At 43.8% G+C, this 15,743-nt stretch overlaps 2 protein-coding genes across 6 annotated transcripts in view; both read left to right on the forward strand.

Moving 5' to 3' along the window:
- The window catches only part of TMC7 (transmembrane channel like 7), a 54,805-nt gene extending 53,256 nt beyond the window's left edge, over nucleotides 1-1,549 (forward strand). For all 3 annotated transcript variants that reach the window (XM_045072121.1, XM_045072119.1, XM_045072123.1), the window contains one exon: nucleotides 9-1,549. In XM_045072121.1, the coding sequence (XP_044928056.1) occupies nucleotides 9-19 (11 nt within the window). In that variant the 3' untranslated portion in view covers nucleotides 20-1,549. The remainder of the gene's footprint in view (nucleotides 1-8) is intronic.
- A 4,491-nt stretch (nucleotides 1,550-6,040) lies between these two features.
- Nucleotides 6,041-15,067, forward strand: COQ7 (coenzyme Q7, hydroxylase). 3 transcript variants are annotated; one of them, XM_004750302.3, is made up of 6 exons: nucleotides 6,041-6,193; nucleotides 11,082-11,260; nucleotides 12,682-12,796; nucleotides 13,544-13,683; nucleotides 14,366-14,434; nucleotides 14,857-15,067. In XM_004750302.3, the coding sequence occupies exons 1-6, from the start codon at nucleotides 6,121-6,123 to the stop codon at nucleotides 14,932-14,934; spliced, it is 654 nt and encodes a 217-aa protein (XP_004750359.1). In that variant the 5' UTR covers nucleotides 6,041-6,120; the 3' UTR covers nucleotides 14,935-15,067. The 3 variants fall into 3 exon arrangements, with proteins under 3 accessions (XP_004750359.1, XP_004750358.1, XP_004750360.1); XM_004750301.3 differs by lacking the exon at nucleotides 6,041-6,193 and adding an exon at nucleotides 6,392-6,507; XM_004750303.3 differs by lacking the exon at nucleotides 6,041-6,193 and adding an exon at nucleotides 6,396-6,536.
- Nucleotides 15,068-15,743: the final 676 nt, after the last annotated feature.

Raw genomic sequence — 15,743 nt, forward strand, 5'->3', positions numbered from 1 at the left:
GCCTTTAGGAAAGTCGTGACAAGCGTTACCTGATCCAGAAACTAACAGAAGCCCAGAAGGATATGAAGAACCGACTGGATGGGCAATGAGGAACCTGCTCGTTAAGCTGACCTTGTGACCAGCCGAGCCTACACAGTCCACCTGGGTTTGGAGCGGAACTTGTAAAATATATTTTTCTGGAGTTCAGGTCTTTCCTGAAGGCGGCTCCCTTCGTGCGGGTGTCGTGGCGTTGTTTTTGGTGACCTTGTTAGGACCTTGACGTCTTAGCTCCCGGGGCATTTTGCTACAGCCTTCGTGCTCAGGGGGAAACTGCCTCCACGGTGCTGGGTCTGTCCTGGCCCTGGGTCATCAAAACTAAGAGGCAAAGTTTGTCTTTCAAGTCTTCCAAAATGCCATTTCCCTCGCTGCACTCAGGTCCCCATCTCTGAAGGACACTACACGCTTTGGAGCCAGGCTGGAAAGGGCAGGTGAGGACGTGCACAGAGGATGGGGCTGATGTGCAGGAGCGCTGGAGGGCTGTGGGTCGCAGCCTCAGACCAGCCTGTGCCAGTGACCTGGAGTACACTGACTCCTGACATCTTCAAGGCACATATCCATTTTTTAAGGGCTCTTTTATATTTTACAAAATACGCAGAGAATTGCTTCAGGGTTTCCATTACAGGAAAAAAAAAAAAAAAAGGTGCAGTAAATACCTCATCATAAGCTTACCCCAAATTGATAGCTCTGAACCTTTGAATATAAGCCTAAATTATTGTTTCACATAATCAGTTCTCGTCTTAACGTCTTCGGGATCTTTTCCAAAGTACTTAGCTTTGTAACAGACTGTGTGAGCCTTTCTTCTGTTTTCCTTCCGTTCACTGGCTCAAAAGCTTTTCCTAGGGAGTAGCCTGGAGTTTAAAGCTGGCACAGGTTTTAGAAAGCTGCTGCTAACAGTATTTCCCACCATCACCCCTATCCCTCCGTTACTCAAAAATGAATGATTCCTTGCTCCGAGAAGCAAAGTGAGCTTGCCGTGGCACACACATTTCTGTGTATTTGCCCCTTTGCCCGATCATTTTCCGCCTCTTCCCCAAAGTTAGCATTAACACTGGATATTTATGTACCTGTGAGACCGATGAGATTTTCAAGCTAATAATTAGTATCATGGAATTTTGAGTAATCAAAAGTTCACTCTGTCCTCACTTGAAAAAAAATCTAATTGTTGGCATTTTTGCCAAGCACACTTATAGAGATGTTTTTTTGCCTTCACCATGCTTTTGAGGACAGTCAAGATGTGTGTGTGTGTGTGTGTGTGTGTGTGTGTGTGTGTGTGTTTGTAAATGTGTGAGATGGAAGCTCTGTTCTTTCCCTGTTATAAAATCAATACTGATTTATGCTAATATCTTTGTTTCGGTTAAATGCTGCTGGTTTGCATAGCTCTTACTTGAATGTTTTTATATATTTTGACAACTTTAATAACTTCAAGGGATGTCTGTGTAATTGTTGAAGCGCAGGTCTAACAAATGTGCCTTATAACTACTGATTAAACAGTATCTTGAAAGTTTTAAAATGTGTGTGTGCATATTGGAATTTATGGAGGTTTCTTGTCAGCAATCAAGTGATCATGGAACTTGATAAAGTCGCTCTTTGCTTTTTCCTAGAATCACACAAGTGTTTAATGCAATCCATCAGATGAGTGATTTTAAGACTCCTTGGCTCTGCTGAATTTAAGGGAGAGGTATATTGTGTATATTTTATTATTTTATTATTTTTTAAAATTTTCATTTATTTATTTGACAGAGATCACAAGTAGGCAGAGAGACAGGCGAGAGGGGGGGAGGCAGGCTCCCCACTGAGCAGAGAGCCCGATGCAGAACTTGATCCCAGGACCCTGAGATCACAACCTGAGCCGAAGGCAGAGGCCTCAACCCACTGAGCCACCCAGGCACCCCTATATGTGTATATTTTAAACTGAAAAGACATAAAACTATTTCAAGCATTCCCCTTCCCAGCCGCAAACTCCAGAGGGAACCACTGCTAATGATGTTTATTTAATTCTCCCAGAAAATCATAGTACATGTTCAGACAGATATATATGTGTGTGGTTGAATATATGAAATACATATTTCTGACTTCTCCCTTTTTTCCCCTTAATAACATCTTGCAGATCTTTCCATATAAGTAACCATGTCATTCTTTTTAATACATAGCTTCCATTGTATCAGTGTGCAAGGGTTAACTCCTTGCTAGATACTTTTGTTTGCAACTCACCAAAGCTGCTTCCCATCCCCCATCCTGTTACAAACAGGGGGAGCTAGAATTTTAGAAGTCAGTGCCAAGCCTGTCTCTGTTTCTCTGTTCTGCCCCATTCTCCTAAAGAACAGGTTCTTGTTCTTTATCAAGGCAGGCTTCCATATTCTTGAAATCACAAAATATTCTCATCCCAGCAAAGAGCAGAATCCAGTTAGGCAAGTTTTTATTTGGTAGTATCTGATTGCAGCTAGTCACGAGTAAATAATAATGAAGAAAGGAATTAATTTTGCCAGAGTAGAGCTGCAAGGTCTGATCCCTAGGAAGATAGGACTTCTGAATGTATCTTCTTTATATAGGGTATATCTTCTTTATATAGGGTATATTTTATTAGTAAATTCCATCTGGTATATTTTCTCTCCAATGCATGGGGTGCATGGGACCTGGGATGGGTTTGCTACTTGCTTAATTGTATTACTTTGTACAGGTGTCTTCACCCAGATGAAATTCCCTCATCTTTAAATGGAAAATAATACATATATTTACTTTTATGCTTGAGAATGGAATTTGAGACTAATGTGTTTCTTTTCTTTTCTTTTCTTTTTTTTTTTTTTTTTAGATTTATTTATTTATTTGACAGACAGAGATCACAAGTAGGCAGAGAGGCAGGCAGAGAGAGAGGAAGCAGGCTCCCTGCTGAGCAGAGAGCCTGATGCGGGGCTCAATCCCAGGGCCCTGGGATCATGACTGGAGCCAAAAGCAGAGGCTTTATTTAACCCACTGAGCCACCCAGGTGCCCAGTTCTTTTTTCTTTTTTAAGATTTTATTTATTTATTTGAGAGAGAGGGAGGAAGTAAGAGAGAGCAAGAGAGGGTAGAAGGTGAGAGGGAGAAGCAGACTCCCTGCGAAGCTGGGAGTTCCCGATGTGGAACTCGATCCCAGGACTCCAGGATCATGACCTGAACTGAAGGCAGTTGCTTAACCAACTGAGCCACGCAGGCACCCCTAATATGTGTTTTCTTTTTGAAATTTTGTTTTCTCATTTTAAAAATACTTGTTTATTATAGAAAATACAGGGACACTGAAAGCTACAGAGAAGAAAAGTGAAAAATCACATATAAGCACCATTTATGAACAGTCACTGTTAATCTTTGAGCCAAATTCCTTTTCAGATAAAGAGCACAGAGGAGGGGTTCCTGGGTGGCTCAGTGGGTTAAAGCCTCTGTCTTAGGCTTGGGTCATGATCCCAGGGTCCTGGGATCGGGCCCCTCATCCGGCTCTCTGCTCGCTGGGGGGCCTGTTTCCCTCTCTCTCTCTGCCTGCCTTTCTGACTATTTGTGTTCTGTCTGTCAAATAAATAAAATCTTTAAAAGAAAAACAAAAGAGCACAGAGGAAGGAAGGATGGGATGAAAACAAAGAAAAAACATGTTGGTATTCTCATTTCTTTTTCACTTACTATGTTTCTTCAAAAGTTCTTTATAAACATTTCAGTGGGCTACATAATATAACATCATACAGATGGGTCTTAATTTTTAACATTCCTTTGCTGCTTAACATTTTGTTTTGAAATTTTCCTGACAATAACTGGGACACCTATAAATTTTTGTTAACATATTTTCTTTTTAGGGACAGAGACCTAGAAGTGGAATTATTATTATTTTTTTAAAAGATTTTTATTTATTTATTTGACAGAGAGAGATCACAAGTAGGCAGAGAGGCAGGCAGAGAGAGAGAGAGAGGGAAGCAGGCTCCCCACTGAGCAGAGAGCCCGATGCGGAACTTGATCCCAGAACCCTGAGATCATGACCTGAGCCAAAGGCAGCGGCTTAACCCACTGAGCCACCCAGGCGCCCCTAGAAGTGGAATTATGATGAAGGTTTAGAAAGAACACACTGGGCCTTTGAGAGGTTTATATTCTCAGTAGCTTTACATGAGAATGTTACATCATCCTTGCTTTCACTAAGTATTTGGATTTTATAAACTATTCCATAGTTTGTTATTTGTAGTTAGAGTAGTTTCAAAATAACTAGCACCTTCAATTATTTTATAGTATATTAAATATTTTATAGTAATTTGGAAAAAAGATATGATCAAGGGTGTGAAGTAGAAAGTGAAAGGCCCCTTCTCACAATCCCAACCCTCTAAAGTTACCAATATATATATATTTTTTAAAGATTTTATTTCTTGGGACGCCTGGGTGGCTCAGTTGGTTGGGCAGCTGCTTTCGGCTCAGGTCATGATCCCAGCGTCCTGGGATCGAGTCCCACATCGGGCTCCTTGCTTGGCAGGGAGTCTGCTTCTCCCTCTGCCTCTGCCTGCCATTCTGTCTGTCTGTGTTCGCACTCTCTCTCTCTCTGACAAATTAAAAAAAAAAATCTTAAAAAAAAAAAGATTTTATTTCTTTATTTGACACACAGAGAAATCCCAAGTAGGCAGAGAGGCAGGCAGAGAGAGAGAGGGGAAGCAGGCTGTCCGCTGAGCAGAGAGCCCAATGTGGGACTTGATCCCAGGACCCTGAGATCATGACCTGAGCTGAAGGCAGAGGCTTAACCCACTGAGCCACCCAGGCGCCCTAAAGTTACCAATATTAAATGTTTTGTTCTATATCCTTCCAGAAATGCATCTTTGACTTTTTCCTTTCATATATATACCCTACACATCTGAAAAAATTTTTTTACTTTTTTTTTTTTTTTAAGAATTTATTCACCCATTTGACAGAGAGATAGCTCAAGTAGGCAAAGCGGCAGGCAGAGGGAGAAGGAGAAGCAGGCCCTCCGATGAGCAGGGAGCCGGATACAGGACTCCATCACAGGACCCCAGGATCATGACCTGAGCCCAGCGCAGGTTCCTAACCGACTGAGCCACCCAGGAACACGTTTTTCTTTCTTTCTTTCTCTTTTTAAGATTCTATTGATTTAACAGAGAGACAGACAGCTAGAGAGCAAACACAAGCAGGGGAGAGGGAAAGGGAGAAGCAGGCTTCCCACTGAGCAGGGAGCCCAACATGGGGCTCCATACCAAGACCCTAGGACCGCACGACCCAAGCCAAGGCAGACACTTAACGGCTGAGCCACCCAGGCGCCCCTGAAAAATTATTTCTGTTGGACAGATCCCTTGAAGGAGGTTTGCTGTATCATTGGATTTGCATTATTTTAAAAATATACAACAAAACTTGAACAGTTACGGAATCACAGAAATATTAAGGTAGCGATGTCCCGTATACCCTTTGCCCCCCATATGCATAGTCACCCTCATTCTCAGCATCCCCCCTCAGAGTGGTACATTTGTTAGAAGTGTTAAGTCCTCTCCCTAGCCCATCCCATACCCAAAACAATTTGCACCAAAATAAATACCAAGAGAGAAGTGGAAACAAAAAAACCTAAAACCACATTCTTTGTACAAAAAAAAAAAAAAAAAAAAAAAAAGAGATCTAAGGCTCCTCGGATATTAGTCTCACCACCTAGAGACACTATTGACCATGCAATTTCTACTGTTTTAAAGCCAATGTAGGATACACACAGAGAAAACTCTCCTTCCTGTTGGTAGAGCAAAAAATACAATGGCTGTGCCAGTAAAAGATCCCTTCACGATCCTTTTTCCCAGGAATTTACCCTGGCAGGATCTCGGGAAGAGCAATTCAGCATCCTCATCTCTAGCAACCCAAGCCTCTTTCACAACCGTTGCTCACCTGAGTGATTGATGGTGATCATGTCCAATGTCCTCCTTCCACTTGCCCTTTCCAGCCAATCGAATGGAAGCAGGGGCCTAGGGGCGTGTCCACCGATGGGAGGGCACGCAGTGTTTGCTCTACGTCTGCTCTGCGTCATCAGTCTGCGCTGAAAGCACTTTTATCCCGCCTCGCGCAGGGGAGTGGGTATCGTGTCACAGCAATGGGCTGCGCCGCGGAGGCGGCGGGTCGCTCCCTGTGGCAGCTGCGCACGGGCGCTCTGCGGCCGTACTCAGGTAAAGTAGGAGGACGGCCGCGGCCGCGCGCTCAACCGGCGGGCCAGGGAATTTTAGCATGTGGCCTGCACTAGAGAGGTCACGGGGGGTGGGGGGGAGGTCAGACGTTCATCGACGTCATAAGGCTGCGACGGAGAGCGACTTCGAGGCGTGAACTTCGGGGCGCTGATAGGCGGGGCGGGAACCGTAGTGCGTAGGGAGAATGCGGGGTGGGAGGGGCGTGGTGGTCAGCGGGGACGCTCGGAAGTGTCCTCTCAGGGTCGGCGTGTTGTGGCATGACGTAATGGCACACCTGTACCGGGCCGTCTCTGCAGGTGTGGTGGGCATTCCAGGCTGAGTACAGGTGGCGACCTTGAACGTTCGGTGCCCTGCGGGTGTTATTCTAGCCTTCGCTCAGGGCCTCCGTAGGCACAGTGTGGTCAAGCGACCAGAGGCGTGGGCTTGTTAGAAGTGCGGGTATTAAGGAGGGCACGTATTGCGTGGAGCACTGGGTGTGGTGCAAAAACAATAAATACTGTTAACGCTGAAAAGAAATTTGAAAAAAAATTCACTTTATATATATATATAAATTTTATATAAATTTTAATATGTTTTATATAAATTTAAAATATAAATTTTACATATATATATCATTATAGAAAACTCTGGAAGCACGTGACTTATTTTCAAAGCTGCTCAGTAAAATCTACCCAATCCTCCAAGACTAAAATAATCACGAAATAGATTGTGAGCTTTTGAAACTGCATATTATTATATAATTAATAAATAATTAACGGAGTGGGGAAGGAAGTGCAGGGTCAAAGGTCCCACCCCCGACTTACACGGTCGCTTTGTCTGCATTTTACCAAGACCTTCGAATGACTTGCATGAAGTTTGAGAAGCACCAGGGTGGTGGAAGCATGTAGAAGCATAGTAATCGGGATAGGGAGATGGGACCTTCTCCCATTCCCCGGTCTTTCTATCCTTTTTTTCATCAGAGCTGCGTCAGAAAATTGTTGTGAGGTGGTTTTCTCCAAAAGTTAAAGCATTCCTGAACCACCTAAAGATTTTCGCCTTTTAGAAATAACCACTTGTGCTTTTGATGACTAAATGTGCTTTTTCTGCAGCCGTGTTCCATTTTTAAATTAAATAATTTCAGAGAAATTAAATCCTCATGGTAAAAGCGGAAAACCAGTATTGCTGGCCCCTAATAGAGTAATTTTTTTTAAAAAGTGCTGAAAACAAATTAATGAATTGTGTTAGATTGTCTACCAAGGCCTGAACCCCAAACCGTCTTTATGCTTAAAAGGGGGGGGGGAGGGAATTAGCAAGTATTAGGGAGGTATTTATTAACTGAGACATTCTCTTCAATGATATTAGAGGAATTGAGAAAGATTTAAAAGAGAGTAACTCTAACTACGTGGGTGTATTTAATGCATGTTTATAAACCACTTAAGATCTTCCCATATACCATTTAAAATCTCCTAGGTATCATCATTGTTAGGTGTTTCACAGTTTGGGAAAGCACTAACGTAAAATGATGTATTTGAGAGCTTCAAGCACTGGCCTCAACTTTATTTTACTCAAATTTAAAATGTGTGACAGTGCAGGGAAAAACTCAGAGGATTGTTAAACGTGACTTAATGTTCCTTTGTTGAGCCAATGAGCATAGCAGATTAAGAATCATTCTTTTTCATTTATAAAGTTACTTTGCTTCCTGTATCTCGTTTTATCTTTATGATAACTACGAAAGTTGTTACTATTATATGTTTCCTTAAAAACGAAATAACCTGATTATTATTGCCAATTTTATTTGTAAGTAATGGTGATTTTGATTTGTCCAAGGTTACTGTTAGAGACAAGAAACACATGAAGTAATCAGTAATCTCTGCCTCCACTGTGGGGCTTAAACACAGCCCCAAGATTAAGAGTCTCATGCTCTACTGACTGAGTAAGCCAGATGCCCCAACCATCCCATACTTTTTAAAGACACCGTGCAGAGATCGTGAAAAGGTAACTGGCATACATTTCAAGACCCAATCTTCCACACACCCCTCAAATAAATCATTTATTAGGTGCCGGAATCTGGAAAAGTGGTGGCAGTGCTAGGGAACTGTGTAGTATTTATTTTTCCTTTTCAGATTTTATTTATTCATTTGAGAGAGAGCATGAGTGGGAGAGAGCCAGAGGAAAAATCAGACTCCCCGCTGAGCAGGGAGCCAAATGTGGGGCTTGATCCCAGGACCTAAAGATCATGACCTAAGCTGAAGGCAGGTGCTTAACCATCTGCCCCCATAGTATGTTTTTAATAGAAATACAGTCCTGCCCATTAGAAGCTGTGTATTTGAACTCATCCTGTGTACTCAGCCCTTTGCTATTTCCCCTTAAACGTTGTGTTTGTTTGTTTTAATGAGTACCTGGTTGTCTTTCCCATTAACATGTTTTGAGATAGGAGTAACAAATGAAAGAAGCAGCATGCAAGATTATCTTGAGAAATAGGGCCAGCACGTCATTTTCAGTTTCAATCTGTAGGAGTCCTCTTTCTGCGAGGAGGCCAGGTTAGTGGGAGCACAGGTCCTTGGAGTTGGAGGCAACAACTTGGGACAGGCTACCTTACCTTTGTCAAATGTGCCAAATTGTTCTCCATGTAAAAACATGGTCATGACCAGAGTGACCTGCTGTGTTATGGCACAGATCTGAGTGGTACATTATACCTGGCAGAACTTGGACTCCATCCAGTTGTTGGTGTCCATCTCCTGGATTCCATCAGTTTCTTTTCTTTTCTTTTTTTTAAAGATTGTATATACTTACTTGACAGAAGAGAGAGAGAGAGATAGGAAGAGAGGGAACACAAGCAAGGGGAGTGGGAGAAGGAGAAGCAAACTTCCCACCAAGCAAGGAGCCTGCCGACATGGATCCAGATGCGGGGCTTGATTTCAGGACCTGAGCCGAAGGCAGACACTCAACGACTGAGCCATCCAGGTCCCTCTCCATCAGTTTCTTGAATCAGATATGTTCAGTGAGATGGAGCAGTTCATGCAGAGGAATGGCTCAAAGCTAGGTCACCATATTTCAGACCCCCATGTCCATGCTTCTTTGTAAATAGTGAGGCATTTAAAACCCTGGTTGAACCTGGTCGAAAAGTTCAAATTTTATCCAGCCTGTCCCATCACCTTGTGTCCAAAGCACTCAAGCCTTTTAATGAAAACCCTACAGATGTACTCAAAGTGAAGTTTTCCACACATTTTTAGGCTGTAGAAGTTAGGTTAAATGAAAAGAAGTCTATATTAAAGATCTGGTAGTCGTGCTTAAGAGCCTTGAAACACATCTCAGGGTGATACCAACACACATCACAATTCACATTACAAACTGACTGGCCTCACTGGATCTCTTTTTCATATCTGCTTAATGAGCTGATAACCCCTTATATACCTGAACACATTGTAAAACTCTTAGGGGAAAAATTCTGGAGATGCCTTAATGCAAAGCTCAGAGAATACAATCAAGGTGTTACTACTAGGAGATTTTTTAAAAGACAAAATTTAGGGACGCCTGGGTGGCTCAGTTGGTTAAGCGGCTGCCTTCGGCTCAGGTCATGATCCCAGCGTCCTGGGATTGAGTCCCACATCGGGCTCCTTGCTCGGCAGGGAGCCTGCTTCTCCCTCTGCCTCTCCAGGCCTCTCTGCCTGTGCTCGCTCGCTCTCTCTCTTCCTCTATCCCTGACAAATAAATAAATAAAATCTTAAAAAAAAAAAAAGGCAAAATTTAATCCGTCCTGAAGAATTTATATTTCGAAGAGAGGAGTTGAATTGATAATGTACCATGACAATATCAAACCTAAGCTCTAAGGCTTATTCACCAAATCACATGCTCCAGGCGTTTTGAGAGAACTTAAATCTGTGGTTCTCAACCTTGGCTGCAGAAAAGATTCGTGCACAGAGCTTTTAAAAAATCCACGGCAAGATCGAATGGGGAGGAGCATCCTGGTTTTGAAAGCTCCCTAGGAGGTTTGGTACAGCCAAGGGTGGGAACAAAGCAGGCCTGGAGGGTAGGTCAACCGGAGAACCAAGCTCTTCTAGAGGCCCCATGTCTCACTGCCACGTCAGCTGCTGAAAAGCCAGGTTCAGTATTTCCAGATCTTTTTATGCTTCATGTGAGGCCAGAAATCCAGATCTTTAGGTAAAATATATGTTTTAAGTGTTGGTAACTAATTCACTTTTTAAAAAGGTGGGGTATGCCTGGCCGGCTCAGACAGGAGAACATGTGTTTCTTGATCTCAGGGTCATGAGTTCAAGCCCCATGTTGGGTGTAGAGCCTACTTTATTTATTTATTTATTTTTTATTTTCAAAAGATTATTTATTTATTTAACAGAGAGAGAGAGAACAGGAGAGCACCAGCAGGGGCAGTGGCAGAGGGAGAGGGAGAAACAGGCTCCTGGCTGAGCAGGGACCCTGATGTGAGGCTCCATCCCAGGACCCTGGGATCGCGACCTGAGCTGAAGGCAGCCACGCAACCAACTGTGTGCCACCCAGGTGCCCTGCAGATAGCTTGCTTTAAAAACAAAACAGGGGCATCTGAGTGGCTCAGTGGGTTAAAGCCTCTGCCTTTGGCTCAGGTCATGATCCCAGAGTCCTGGGATCGAGCCCTGCATCAGGCTCTCTGCTTGGCGGGGAGCCTGCCTCCCCCTTTCTCTGCCTGCTTCTCTGCATACTTGTGATCTCTGTCTGTTAAAAACAACGACAACAACAACAACAACAAACCACTGCAGGTTAAACAATACATTTATGGGCATATATCATACTTATGGTATCTCATCTGTGACCTTTGTTCTGAGGTGCCCCTTTCTTCCTGTAGAAGGAAACATCTCTTCTACCCGAGAGTAATAAAGAATAAACATTTGCATTGCAGCTTTTGGAAGAAGAATCAGTGTCAGGTTTTCCAGTTCAGGAATGACCTTAGACAGTATCAGTCGGGCAGCTGTGGATCGAATAATCCGGGTGGATCACGCAGGTGAATATGGAGCGAACCGAATCTATGCAGGACAGATGGCCGTCCTGGGCCGGACCAGTGTCGGGCCAGTCATTCAGGTGGGTACTTCATTGTCCCTCTCAGCCTGGTCTTACTGAGCAACGTGGGGATCCAAAGGCCTTAGAGTCATGAATCACATTACGTTATGCATTTGCAAGGGAGAGCAAAAATTGCCTATCAGGGTGGGAGCTTGGGATTGAAAAGTATATTATTCTTATGTATAAAGTACAAACAGACATGTAGTACATAAACGGATATGTGGTATATATGAGGTACTAAAATTTCATCGTGTTGTGGGATAAAAAATGGTTAAGAGTCATTGCATTAGGTGAGAGCACCCGTTGCGGAGAGGGTGTGAGCCTGTCCCCAGCGGGGATATTTTATATCTTCTACTGAGAAGCAGAGGGAGGGGCCTGGACTTTGTAATCATAAGGACCCAGGTTCACATTCCAGCTTGCTTCCACCACCTACCTGTGTGACTGACCTTGGGCAAGTTACATGACCTCTCTGTGTCTCCATTTCCATGTCCATACCTACAAAATGAGCTAATAACATCTACCTCATTGGGTTTTGGTGAGGAATAAATGAAGTGGCACAGAGCAGCTAATACCATGTCCAGCGTGCAGTAGACCCTCAGCACAAGTCAGATTGCCTGCTCTGAGTTCTCGGACAGGTTCCTTAGCCTCTCTGTGCCTCACTTCCTCTATTTGTATAATGGGGATGATAACAATAGTAGTTTGTGCAGATTAAATGAGTTGCCTTCTTAAAGCTGTTTGACGGCGCCTGGCGCTTAGGAGTGCATGTAAGTATTAGCTCTTTTATCATTATCCCTTTTTCCTTTTTTTTTTTTTTAAAGATTTTATTTATTTATTTGACAGAGAGAGATCACAAGCAGGCAGAGAGGCAGGCAGAGAGAGAGGAAGGGAAGCAGGCCCCCTGCTGAGCAGAGAGCCCCATGCGGGACTTGATCCCAGGACCCCGAGATCATGACCTGAGCCGAAGGCAGCGGCTTAACCCACTGAGCCACCCAGGCGCCCCCCTTTTTCCTTTGATGTAAATGATACTTGCTTTCTCGCAGTTGAGAAGGCAATGACCCAATAGGTGCTAACGGTGCCCTCCTGATGTCGGAGTGGGCTGAACATCTCATTTCTCATTAGTGTGGGCCTTGTCCCTTAATAGGCTGTGCAGGTCCGAGAACTTCTGCTGGAACCAAGGTTTGGGCCCACTTAATGGGAATTGAGAGAGAGGCTCTTCTCTCGGTTTGTTGGCACTCTCTGTATCCACAGTGCTTTTTAGTCTGGTGTTCTGCTTTTTCCCTCCAGTGATTCAAGGGGAAACAGGGGAAATAGCAGTTCCCATTTATTCGTTCCATTTCCACTTTGCTTCCTTTTCCTGCCCTGGACAGGGCATGTACCTTGCCTGGTATACAGCACGTGGCCTCCATGTGATGCTCAAATGTCTTTACTGGTTTTTTTTACAGAAAATGTGGGATCAAGAAAAGGATCACTTGAAAAAGTTCAACGAGTTGTTGGTTGCATTCAGGGTGCGGCCGACGATTCTGATGCCCTTTTGGAATGTGGCGGGGTTTGCACTGGGTATGTGTCTGTCCAGAAGAGCTTACGTGAGCTTAGGGGTCTGGCACAATTAAATTGTTAAAGTACCGATTCCATAATTCTTTTCATGTTCTCTTAGAACCTTCTTATTTCCTTAGTCTTTTTAAAAGCTAAATGGCCCTTTTTTTTTTTTTTTTGCTTAAATTTATTTAAATATTTATTTATTTAAATCAGTACTTTTATAAATAGAAGGCACAATAAAAACAAATACAACAGAGGAGGGAAAGAAAGAGCGATTCAGGTGTGGCCAAGTGATAATCCCTGACACAGGTTCTAAACCTGAGATAGCACGCTTTTAAAAAAGAGAGAAGAGTAAATGTTAAAAGAGAATCAAAGACACACTCACCCCAAATGAAGACTCTCTTCTTGCCATAAGCAGAAGGTTCGGAAGAGCCCTGAAAAGAGAATAGTATTCCTATTCTGTGATTCAGGATTTCACCTCGTGACCTGATACCACCTAACACAGAAGTTCTTATGGAGGTAGGTTGCTCCTAAGGATACTAGGCAGCGTCTGGAGACATTTTTGGTTGTCATGACCAGGGCTTCTGCTGACGTGTAGTAGGTAGAAGCCAGGGAGCTGCCAAGTGGCCTACGATGCCCAGGATGGCCCCCACAAGGAATTACCCAGCCCCAGAGCCCGTAGTGTCGAGGTTGATGAACCTGACATGATCTCCCTCCGTAGTGTGGTATTAGGCCCATCCTTTACTGCTCTGGATTTGACTGTTCCAGGTGCGGGAACGGCCCTGCTTGGGAAGGAGGGAGCAATGGCCTGCACTGTGGCTGTGGAAGAGTCCATAGCACATCACTATAACAACCAGATCAGGACGCTGATGGAGAAGGAACCTGAAAAATACACGGAACTTCTTCAGGTATTTGAATATACTCTGGAAAGAGGCCAATAAGGGAGAAAAGGGTAGGTATGCAACTTAAGAAGGAAAAAAATAGAAAGGTAGGGAATGACAGGCCATAGAAACCTAGGACAGTGCCTCATTCTTAAGGCAGGAAGAACAGAAAGCCAAAGCCATGGGCACTGGTCACGGCTGTGACCCAGCCCTGTCTCCGGCAGACTTGGGACCAGAAGCTGTGTCTCCTGAGCCCATGCTTTTATCCTCCACTTCTGGGTCATCCATAGCTGTTCAGCAAATGCAAGCACAGACTCTTCAGATTAAATAAATGAGCTAACGGGTATCTTCAGGCAATTTTCTACAGCAGATAAGGGAACTTCAATTTTTTTTTAAGTCTAAGTTTGGGGTTGGTAAACCCCGGTCTGGAGCAGACCACCTGTTTCTCTAAATTGTTTTGTTGGAACAGCGCCGTACCCATCTGCTTACATGTCTGTGGCTGCTGTTCCCCATATACTGGCAGCATGGAGTAGTTGTGAAGAGAACCATCCAGCCTGTGGAGTTTGGAGTACTGACTCCCTGACCCTTTGTAGGAAAAGTTTGCCTACCCCTGTCTTAGGCAGTAGTATGAGGCTTTAGCCTCCAGAAGAAGACTGGACAGTGGGAGAGTTGGATGCTGACTTGCTCTGATTTCTCTGTATTTAACCAGGTGATAAAGAAATTTCGGGATGAAGAGCTGGAGCACCATGACATAGGCCTTGAACATGATGCACAACTGGTAGGGGACCTTCCTATGTACTGTTTGCTGGTGGTGCTTTGAATACCTTATTAGGAAGATTAAGGGGCAGGAGGGTTTTCTTTTCCAGAGAAATAGATTTCAAAGTAACCACCCAAGAAAGCAAACCAATATACGGCTTTGACAGAAAGGCAAGCAAATCCGTGCTCCCCACTAGGAATCTTATTTCCTCCTTCCTCCCTCACCATCTCCCCTGGCAGCTTCTTCCCCCTTCCCGATGAGACACTAGGTGATTCAGATGTTCTGGCAGTTATGGAACCATCCCAACCTTGTGAATTAAAAGAGTCTGTTAGATCTTACGTCTTACCTAGAGCATTCCAGCCCGGCCAGACCAGGCCGTGTCTTACTGCTACAAGTGAACATAGAACATACTTCTTTCGTTTGCTTATTGTCATTTTTAACAGGCTCCAGCATACACCGTCTTGAAGAGCCTCATCCAGGCCGGATGCAGCATGGCGATATATTTATCAGAAAGATTTTAAAGTATGTCCACTTTCCCCGGTTTATAAAGGATGACAGTGACTAAATGAGTAGCGTTGGCAGAAAAGGAAATGTGCAATTATCGTTATATGAATTTTGTTAATAAACTTTAAGAAGTTTTTGTTTTTTCATTAATAAAACTCTCTAGTGTTGATTTTTTTCCTGTGCTGCCTTATGCCAGAAGGCCGATTGTTCACCAAGTTCCAGTTACAACAGACGAAGCCTGTCCTTGTTTGGTCCATGGTTAATTTTTTTGCAAAACATCAAGAATGAATCGTTAAGAAAATAATGGAAATCTTTTTTTTTTTTTTTTTTTTTTTTAATCTTGGAGAAAGAAAGAGTGTGAGAAATGTGCATGTGTTTCGGGGTTGGGGGTCAGGAGGAGAGAATCTCCAAGCAGACTCCCGGCTGAGCTCAGAACCCAGTGCAGCGCACCGTGGGGCTTTATCTCAGGACCCTGAGATCATGACCTGAGCCGAAACCAAGAGTCTGACGCTCAACCAACTGAGCCACCTAAGTGTCCCCAAAATAACAGAAATCTTTTTTTTGTAAAGATTTTTATTTTTTATTTTATTTGACATACAGAGATCACAAGCAGGCAGAATAGCAGGCAGAGAGAGAGAGGAGGAAGCAGGCCTCCTGCAGAGCAGAAAGCCCAATGTGGGGCCCGATCCCAGGACCCTGAGAACATGACCCGAGCCGAAGGCAGAGGCCTTAACCCACTGAACCACCCAGGCGCCCCAACAGAAATCTTTAAGAATAAAAATTTTGAGTTCACTTATAACCAAAGGTAATTTAAAACACGAGGTTG

The sequence above is a fragment of the Mustela putorius genome, unplaced genomic scaffold, assembly GCF_011764305.1.
Source record: "Mustela putorius furo isolate JIRA1106 unplaced genomic scaffold, ASM1176430v1.1 tig00004007_pilon_pilon_pilon, whole genome shotgun sequence".
Lineage (NCBI taxonomy): Eukaryota > Metazoa > Chordata > Mammalia > Carnivora > Mustelidae > Mustela > Mustela putorius.